This window comes from Octopus bimaculoides, chromosome 2, assembly GCF_001194135.2.
Source record: "Octopus bimaculoides isolate UCB-OBI-ISO-001 chromosome 2, ASM119413v2, whole genome shotgun sequence".
Taxonomy (NCBI): domain Eukaryota; kingdom Metazoa; phylum Mollusca; class Cephalopoda; order Octopoda; family Octopodidae; genus Octopus; species Octopus bimaculoides.
The window spans coordinates 187,704,610-187,715,402 of NC_068982.1; the positions used below are offsets into that span (position 1 = coordinate 187,704,610).

Genomic DNA, 10,793 nt, shown 5'->3' on the forward strand with positions numbered 1-10,793 from the left:
TAGACAGCAACTGATGCTCTTTCGCTGATACTTCCAGCTTTTATCACAAACCGTCGTTGCCGATGTTTCGTGTTCGAGAAATTGTTCGTAAACCGATTTGTTCGTGATGAAAGGCCTTCCTAAACAGGTTCCACTGTATTTGTAAAATATATGCTTTTTATATATATATAAAAAAAAAAAAAAAAAAAAAAAAAAAAAAAAAATACGAACGACACGTACAGCAATAGTTATTTTTATTTATTCATAAAATATGCAGCTACAGTTATTACTAACGAAACAGTTATATCCAAAACAAGGAACAAGCTTGAACCAAATTAACAGGATAAATATTAAAATATTTCTAACTAATTTATTAAGTTATAATTAATTGAATACATTTCTGTATATTGAATACAAATGAACAAGTGACGAACCACACAAACACAAAAGACAGATGTGTTATAAACGAAAACACAAAATAAGTTCATTTTCGTAATTGTTGAGCAATAGAAAAATAGTTAATTATTGTTAATATTGACAAAGATAGCAATGTTTAAATTTGATTAATCTCTCTCTTTCAAGAGAGTTTCTATGTCATTCGCCAAACTAATTCCATTCAGGAATGTCTGGTGGTTACCATCGTAGTAATTAATGCAGACGTTGGTACACAATTTTGAGAGGCCATAATCAGACGGTAAAGCGAGAGAATCCGTTGGTTCCGTTTTGATTCGTAATAAATGGATGCAACCTGAAAAAGTAATTTTAGAACTAATTTGTTCAAAAGCAATTAAGGTATCAAAATAATTTTTAATTTTGATTTCAAATTTTTTGTGCAAGGCCAGCAGTTTCTGGGGGAGAGGGTAAGCCGATTACATCGGACCCCGGAGTTAAATTGTTACTCATCTTATCGATCCCGAAAGGATGAAAGGCAAAGTCGGTCTTAGCAGAATTTGAACTCAGAACGGGCGAAATACCGCTAAGCATTTTGCCTGGCGTGTTAACCGTAACATAATTGTTACAGCTAAGAACGGGGTCGATGTAATCGAATGATTTCTTTCTTCGTAATTGCTGGCATTGTGCCAAAACTTGAGATCAATATTAAAGAACGAAAAAAATAGAAGCAAAAAGCTGGAGGTAAAGGGAGGTAACTCTGGATTATACAGTAAATGATTAAAAATTTTGTTGAATAAGTCTGTTGTGTCTAGAAGAGAGCTTTTCTCTTTAGTATCAGACGTTAGTTTGTTATTATTCCAGTCACATGTCGGACAATGTTTATATAAATATTATACCATGTCCAATAGTTGATCGGTATTTTATCAACCCTGGATAGATGGAAAGCAAAATCGACATCAACGGGGATTTAAACCAGTGCTCCCCAACCATCCATCTGCCGGTCCCCACCACCTGACAGTCTTCCCTCGAGGAACTCGCACTTTGGTCACACGTTTACCGCAGTACGAAGTCAGGAGCATCCATTCTTCCTGACCTTATCGCCTTCCCTCTCGTAACGTATGTTGTAAATCTTTTCAATTCCTTGATACGCTTCTCTATGGCTTCTATCGGCGCAATCTCTATTTTTCTTGTGGCTCTCTTCATGGTTTTAAATGTTACCGTTCTTTTTAACACGTTGGCCGATAATTCTTCCGGTGGCGTTAGCTTCAGAATATTACCTTCCTTAGAGATTAATTTTTCACTTTCCTTCATCTTTCGAGGCTCCACCTTTATCTCGCGGACATCCAACTCTTGCACGTCTACTCCTCTGCTCGTTGCGGCCGCATTACTTGGACATCCCTCCTGCATCTTCTCTATTTCCCCCACAACGGGGGGGGGGGAACACAACAATTAACAAATTAACAACGTCAACAGTTCTAACATCAATTCAAATCAAATAACAATGGCAAGAATTCGATAAATATTTCAACATAAACTCACGCATAAACTCAAACAGACGAACAACCGCTAAGCATTTCGTCCGGCGTGCCCACGTTTGTCAGCTCGCCGCCTTTTTCCTAGCAAATATTAACGACGTAAATGAAATGTTTACTACTGAGAACACACACACACATTTCTCTCTCACAAATACTGTTGTAATATGAAATACCAACCATGGTATTTTTTCCTGGGATCGTATTGATAACCCAAGTGGCAGTTCTGGATAAAGTCACGACATTTCTGTGCCCGAGAGATTCGTAAGACTTCTGTCGTCGTTGAGAACATTGGTTGTTGTTTCATTCGGAGTTTCGTATAAACCTTTAACCAGTTTTTCTTACCTGATGGAGGGCTACGACAAATGAAAGAAAATAACATTATAGAATGTTTAATATAATTGTGGAATATTACAGAAGCTAAACAACCATCACTGAAGTATATTGGGAAGAGGAAGATGACAACTACACACACACACTAACAGTTTGTGCCGGTCGCCGTCGAGACCTCGTGTGTTAATTGGAGTAACTGCGGCCAGTCTGAGAAATGAGCCGGGCCAAGTGGGGGCAGCTGCGACAGTGAGTGTCACTGGCCATTCTCTGCAGCAACGCCTTTGCAATCATGTCTGCGAGGCACGGCGAAACACGCCATTTGTTCTGGGATGTACAGCCCATTACCCCCACCCCATCTACTACCACTTTTTGTTTCCTTGGTGAAGTAATTTTGAAGGATTTTTTTTGCTCTTGTAACGACCGTGCGACAGGAGAGGTGACGAGGAATGGCACATCGCACGGTCGATACAAATAAAAATATGAAAAGGGGATAAATGAGTGCAAGTGCCAGAAGGAGAAGAGAGACATAACCGGGTAGAATGTTTAAGAGAAGATTTTATTTATATGTTTACATGTTTGTGCGTCATATATACATAATAATAATAGACAGGCCGTCACGTATACATAATGCGTATGTGTGTGCATTAAGTACAGAGCATTGAAAGAGTCTATAATATGACGTTAGAAGAATGTCCAGACACAAGGATGATAAATACCAGTTCATAGTCAAGGTGCACAGTAGTTGAAGTGCTGTATTAAAGGTGCAGCCGAAAGCTAGCTGTTATCTACTACGTCCGTATTTATGTATATATAACAAAGAGAGAGAAGTTTCCCTTAAGGGAGATAGATAAAAGTAAATACAATGATCTACACAGAATCGATACAATTGATTATTATCCGGTCATGAAATTTAGCATTATGACAAAATAACTTTAATAAAAACTTGAAAATACGAGAAAAACCCAAAAGGTCAAGGGAGATAACTTTTATTATTTTAGTTTGGATCGTCTAACTTTAACTACAAACTGAACTATGAAAGAGAGACCAAGTCGATAAAAGGTGTCTATGTAGCAGATACATGTGCTGGAAATAGCAGCTAATCTCTCAAATCATAACTGGTCTTAAACGGAAAGATATAACATGTTGGATAATACAATCGGATATCTATATATTGGACAACAAAAGAGGAGATGGTTACGGCTCGGTCAGACCTATGAACTGCTACATTGAGAGGTTTACAGCGATGCTACGATGTTACTGTGATTAGAATGTTACAGGAAACCATCACAAAACGGTTTCTTAAAGCTGAGCCAACTAGCAGGTGACCTCGGGTTTAACCAAGAACCCAATGGTTAGATAATGTCCGCAGTCTCAGATGGTCATGTTCAAGAATTCAACTGGACATTTAATGACTGTTGCTTCTGATAGGATTCTATGGAGGAGATGGTTGAGAATTCCACTCCCTCGTCTTTCCCCCAAAATAGTGGGCAAAGAAGACTAGAACAAGAAACAAGGGGCAGAACCCACTGCTTTTTCTGGCCCTTTAAGACGGCAGAAAAATAAAGTGACAGGTTTTAGAGGGATCATGCTCTAGGAAGGAAGGATTGGGTGTCATAATGTGATGTGGGGCATAGAGGTGGACAGCAGGGTGATGAGGAAGGAGGAGGCAAAATACCTGAATGTCTGAGTGGGAGGTGAAAGGAGTCTGGCTAGCTCTGAGGAGTAGAGGTCGTTATAGGATCAGGAGAAAAACAGAGGTGTCAGCAGACCTGTGGGCCGGGGGCAAGAGCAGGTCTTGGAGAGATACTAACTGGCATTCCGTATGTTTTGACAATGAGTGTTCCAGTTGATTTGATCTATGGAACAGCCCGTTCATAAAATTAACACGCAAGTGGCTGAGTACTCCAGACAAGTGTATCCTTAATGTAGTTTTTAGGGAGATTCAATGTGACACAGAATGAGACAAGGCTAACCCTTTGAAATAGGAGTACAACTTTTTTGCCAGCTGAGTGGATTGGAACAATGTGAAATAAAGTGGCTTGCTCAAGGACACAAGGCACTGCCAAGAATCGAACTCGTGACCTTACAATTGTTAACCAAATACCCTAACCACTAAGCGACACATCACGGGAGATTTTATACCAATCAGTTCGGGGAACATATTTTGGACCCAGTTTATGAAATGTGTGAAGTAACTACGTACCAGTTGCAAGAGTAACACTGAACTGTTGGGTCCAGTAACAATAGAATCTGTTTTTGTAAGGACAACATTTTTATACTCTTTTACTCTCTTTTACTTGTTTCAGTCATTTGATTGTGGCCATGCTGGAGCACCACCTTTAGTCGAGCAAATCGACCCCAGGACTTATTCTTTGGAAGCCTAGTACTTATTCTATCGATCACTTTTTGCTGAACTGCTAAGTTACGGGGATGTAAACACACCAGCATTGGTTGTCAAGCGACGTTGGGGGAACAAACACAGGAACACAAACACACACGTATATATATATATATATATATATATATGACGGGCTTCATTCAGTTTCCGTCTACTAAATACGCTCACAAGGCTTCAGTTGAGGCTATAGTAGAAGACACTTGCCCAAGTTGCCACGCAGGGGGACTGAACCCGGAATCATGTGGTTGGTAAGCTAGCTACTTACTACACAGCCACTCCTACGCCTATAGGGTATTTTTTTTTTTTTTAAAGAAATCACTGTGCAATTTTTTTGTTTTTTTTGTGATTGCCCAAGGATGGGTGGCAAACTCGAGGATTTCCACTGATGCTTCAAGATTTTGATGATATGATTGGTTCTTTTTTGAAAGACATTATAAGGGAGGTGGAAAAATCCAGATCTGGCTGGTTTGAACATAAAACAGGTAGAATATTTGAACCGGATATGACTGGTTTGAATGTTAAAGGATTAAACAAAAATAAAGCTTACCTCATTAAGGGTTTTCCAAATAAATACTTAACGGCCCACTCAAGTTTTGACTCAATGTCTTTTAGTTTCAATAAAGATGAGCGAATCAGTAATTTAGTGTCCTGACTAATTGACTTGTAATTACTAATGAAGCTCAGGATGAAGCCAATATCCAGGAACTCTTTGAACTGAAACAAAACAAATTACCATATTTGATGGCATATGAAACCCTTTTTCTTACCAAAAAATGTATTTAAAAAATTCTGAAATCTTAATGGAATATTAATCGTTAGAAGGACGGACCCTAACTGTATCTTCTGCCATTTTGCTCTTCTCTTCCAACCATATTACAGAAAATACTTCTTTAACTGGTTCAGAAGTACCAAAGTGACAAAGAATTTATTCAACTACTAACAGCATTTTACTAATAGGCATCTTTTTTTGGCAAGAGCATAAAAAAAAAAAAACAACTTTGCATTTTTCTTCATAATTAAAGTTCTGTGTTGCTTAAACTTCTGAGAAGACCAAAAGCTTTTTGCAATTAACCTCATTATCATTGATAACAATATTGATTTCAAATACAGGGAGCGGCAGAAAAGTTGCCCCGATTTTGAAGGTTAAGAAAAAGCAAACAAATGAAGATACAAGAAAAAAAAACAATGCTCTCCACTCCGAACCATGGTGGGTATTACCGGAAACAGAAGAAAAAATGGCATTTAATGAACTTCATAGAAATACAGTTGATGGCACACATGACATTTTTTTCCCCATAAAAAAATATCTCTGCATACAGGACCCAAGGGGAATTTACAAAGTTGGGCCTTATATATTACAGGTTTTAATGCATTAAAAGCTTTTATTCTTGAATATGGGCTGCTGGAATTGGCATGCATTGCCATTATATATGGTACCTCGAATTAATGTTTTACAAGTGTTTTATGTTAATTATTTAATTAATCTTTTGTGACCCTACTCCTTATGAAGTACATAGTCTATGAATTTCAGGTCTACGCCCATGGCATATGGCGTAGTGGTTAAGTGCATGGGCTACTAACCCCAAGATTCTGAGCTTGATTCCAGGCAGTGACCTGAATAAATAATATCAAAAAATACGTTAGGAATCAGAACCCAGGTTTTAAATTTCCTCAAGACACCTGAAGAAGGCTGGAGGGTGTATCAGCCAAAGCGTTGTGTTAACAATAAACAAGATGAAATAAACAAATGTAAATAATGTACGTATTTCAGTTTGAAAATAATCAAACATTTGGTTTGATTTAATAAAATAGCTTTGTCGCTACTAAAACAGTGTTCTTAGGTAAAATTATAATGGAAGGTTGTAATTTAAGTCAAAATACAAGGTGCGGCAGAAAGGTCGCCCTGATTTCAAAGATTAATAAAAAGCAAATACATGAAGAGGCAAGCAAAAACTTTGTATTTCTATGAAGTTCATTAAATGCCATTTTTTCTGCTGTTTCTGGTAAAACCCACATCGTATTTTCTTGTATCTTCATTTGTTTGCTTTTTATTAACCTTTGAAATTGGGACAACTTTTCTGTCGCACCCTGTATTTGAAATCAATATTGTTATCAATAATCATCGTTTAACGTCCACCTTCCATGCTAGCATGGGTTGGACGATTTGAGTGAGGACTGGTGAACGAGATGGCTGCACCAGACTCCAATCTGGTCTGGCAGAGTTTCTACAGCTGGATGCCCTTCCTAAGGCCAACCACTCCAAGAGTGAAGTGGGTGCTTTTATGTGCCACCGGCACGAGGATCAGAGTGGCGGTACTGGCAATGGCCATGCTCAAAAGGGTGTATTTTGCATGCCAACTGCACAGGAGCCAGTTCAGCGGCACTGGCAACGACCTTGCTTAAATGTTTTGTTCACATGCCACCGGCACAAGTGCCAGTAAGGTGACGCTGGTAACGATTACACACAAATGGTTTACTTTTAACGTGCCATCGGCACGGAAACCAGACAGCTGCTCTGGCAATAATCATGCTCAGATGGTGCTGTTAGTGCTCCAATGGCACGGATGCCAGTCATTGAATTTGGTTCAATTACGAAATCAATATCGTTATCAATGATAATGATAGTTGTTTCTGCTATAGGCACAAGGACTGAAATTTACAGGTAAAGGGCTAGTCATTTACATCAACACCAGTGCTTAACTGGTACTTATTGACCCCGAGAGGATGAAAGGTAAAGTCAACCTCGACAGAGTTTGAACTCAGAGCAAAGACAGATGAAATATCACTAGGCATTCTGCCCCGTGTACTTTGGGCCTTAATTATACCACCTTTCATCGTCTCAGGGTCAATAGGTACCAGTTAAGCACTGGTGTTGCTGTAACCGACAAGCCCCTTCCCCTTAAATTTCAGCCCTTGTGCCTACAGCAGAAACAACTATCATTATCATTGGTAACAATATTGCCTTATGGCAAAGTGGCAGCAACATTGGTGCGGCGGACAAAATGCCACGTATTATTTCTTCTGGTTTATCGTTTCCAAATCCCTCTGAGTTCCACCTGGCCTTTCATCTTCTCGGGGTTGAAGAGTATCGATCAATTACTCTCAAAATTTCTGAAACTTAGAAATGAAGAGAGTAGGTGAGGGGATTCCTGTAATGAGGTTCCTTAATCATAATAACTATTTCTGCTATACGTACAAGGCCTGAAACTTTGGGGGGAAGGGTCTAGTCAATTACCTTGACCCTAGAGCATAACTGGTACTTATTCTATCAAACCCAAAAGGATGAAAGGTAAAGCCAACCTCAATGGAATTTGAGCTCAGAATGTAAACATGGACGAAATACTTAGTATTTTGTTAAGTATACTCAAGATTCTGTCAGCTCGTTACCTTAATGATTAGCCTTCATAATGGTTTCAAATTTTGGCACAAAGCCAGCAATTTCTGAGATGTAAGTAAGTCAACTACATCAACCGCAGTGTACAACTGGTACTTATTTTATTGACCCCGACAGGATGAAAGACAAAGTTGACCTCAGCAGAATTGGAACTTGGAACTTAAAGACAGGCAAATCATAATACTAATACTACTACTAATAATATGAAAACTTACCATTTTAGTTGAGCAATCCCTTGGCAATTCTCTGGTTATATAATTACAGTGAGAGTGGAAGTATTGTGGAGAGCCATCTAACAGAATCAGGACCTCAACCTGTCAGACATTTTTAGAGTCATTATTTAGGGGATTAACTGGATTATAATTTAGGGTTTAATTCAAATTGCAATTTTAAAGTTACAAAAATAAAAAGAAACATTAAAAATTAGGTTACTTTTTAAACAAAAAAAATTGAAAATCAGGTTTGGCTATGTGGTAAGGACACGGTTCTAGGTTCAGTCCCACTGCATGGCACCTTGGGCAAGTGTCTTCTACTATAGCCTCAGGCCAGCCAAAGCCTTGTGAGTGGATTTGGTAGACGGAAACTGTAAGAAGCCCATTGTGTGTGTGTGTGTGTGTGTGTGTGTGTGTGTGCATTTGCCCTACACAACCACTTGACAATTGGTGTTGGAGAATTTATGTCCCTGTAACTTAGCAACCCAAGGACTTTAAGTGTGACACTTATTCTATCAGTCTCTTTTGCTGATCTGCTATGTCTGACTAAAATCCTTCAAGGTGGTGTTCCAACATTGCCACAGTCAGGTGACTGAAACAAGATGAAATAAATGAAATTTATAAAATAAATTCATTATACAGGGTCCAGCAATTCTCTGGCCCCTGATGCATCGTTTTTGATAGAAGCTTAATCTGCAAATGTTTTGCGTGCACTGGTCCAAACCAAAATGGCAACTGAAAAAGAAAACCCAGTAAAAACATTAACTACATGAAAAGGACATTATCATTTGTGGAAATTCTCTAGTGCCAGACTAACTACCATGGAATGTCTTTCTGTTGCATCTGGTAATTAACTACAATATCATCATCATCATCGTTTAATGTCCGCTTTCCATGCTGGCATGGGTTGGTCGAGTTGACAGGGGACTGGCAAACCAGGAGGCTGCACCAGGATCCAATCTGATCTGGCAATGTTTCTACAGCTGGATGCCCTTCCTAACGCCAACCATTCCGAGTGTAGTGGGTACTTTTTATGTGCCACTGGCACAGGAGCCAGTCAGGCAGCACTGGCATCAGCCACGTTTGGATGGTGCTTTTTACGTACCACCAGCACAGGGAGCCAGTCAGATGGCACTGGCAATGACCCATGCATGAATGGTGCCTATTGCATGTCACCAGCATGGGAGCCAGTCAGGCAACACTGGCAATGACCCACGCTTGAATGGTGCTTATTGCATACCACCAGCATGGGAGCCAGTCAGATGGGCCACAACTACAATTTCCATTTTGATTGTGGTTTGATTTTACTTGACTCAATGGGTCTCTTCAAGCACAGCAATTAAACATTTTTAAATATCCAGAAACTTAAGAAATAAAAAGTCAGACATACTGGTTTGTTGCTGGTTTCTAACTGTAGGGCCATTTCGAAAGCTACACAGGCTCCGAATGAATAACCAGCAAGTCTGTAGGGACCACAGGGGTTAGCAGCCTCCATAATGCAAATATAAAATCTGAAGAAAATATAAAATAAAGATTATGTTTTTGAAGTGTAGATATATTTTTTTTCCAACAGCATATATAAGATAAAATCCTTTTAGAGCAGAAAAGTTTGTCAGCAACCAGCCATGAGGATCGAATCCACACTCCTCTAATAGAGAGCCATCATCATTGCCAACCCCAGGGCATTAGCTGTCCTAAGACTCACAAGGCCTGTCACCCAATTACCACAGCATTTAAGTAACTGAGATCACAACATTCTCCCTCAATGGGATGTCAGTCCATTGCAGGGTTAACTCATTTACGGCTGAGGGGACTGGAGTGAATAGGAAATGAAGTGTTTTGCTCAAGAACACAACATCCTGCCTGCTCTGGGAATTGAAACTATGATCTTACAATTACGAGTGCAACACAACCACTTGTCTTCAACACTAATGGTAGAGGATCTGAGTTGCCATTTTAAATTCTTTCATTGCACTTTTACCATAGGCGGAACTTTGCTCTCAATTTTGCAGTCAACCGTTGCCAGTTCTTACAGATTTCAGAAATAAGCAATAAAGAGGTATTAGTATTAAAGAGATTATTTTCATTTTAATTTCTTGTTGGATTAACTAACATTCATTTTGAATAAACAGGCCACACTTGATTCAATTTTCAGGTAAATATAGTTCATTTGAAAGCAAAAAAGAAAATACTTACTCTGCCATATCCTCCACTGAATTTCTTGGAGTCTTATTGGTCATTCTAATTCCAAAACATGGCATTGTTAGCATCTGTCCCAAGGATTTCAATGCATGAACATTACCTTTAAGAATAATGTAAAAGACGGACATAATTAATGCATGCCCGCAACTGGTACACAGTCCTGGGTGGAGGAGTGGCTGTGTGGTAAGTAGCTTGCTTACGAACCACATGGTTCCGGGTTCATTCCCACTGCATGGCACCTTGGGAAAGTGTCTTATACTATAGCCCCGGGCCGACCCAATGCCTTGTGAGTGGATTTGGTAGACGGAAACTGAAGGAAGTCCGTTATATATATATATATATATATATAT

General features: G+C 39.1%; 1 protein-coding gene across 2 annotated transcripts in view; it reads right to left on the reverse strand.

The window, feature by feature from the left end:
• Positions 1-216: 216 nt before the first annotated feature.
• Positions 217-10,793, reverse strand: part of LOC106872932 (uncharacterized) — a 33,902-nt gene continuing 23,325 nt past the window's right edge. For both annotated transcript variants that reach the window (XM_052965796.1, XM_014920109.2), the window contains 6 exons: positions 10,438-10,543; positions 9,632-9,752; positions 8,245-8,343; positions 5,183-5,349; positions 2,085-2,260; positions 217-727 (listed from right to left, as the gene is read on the reverse strand). In XM_052965796.1, coding sequence (XP_052821756.1) covers positions 543-727; positions 2,085-2,260; positions 5,183-5,349; positions 8,245-8,343; positions 9,632-9,752; positions 10,438-10,543 — 854 coding nt within the window. In that variant the 3' untranslated portion in view covers positions 217-542. The remainder of the gene's footprint in view (positions 728-2,084; positions 2,261-5,182; positions 5,350-8,244; positions 8,344-9,631; positions 9,753-10,437; positions 10,544-10,793) is intronic.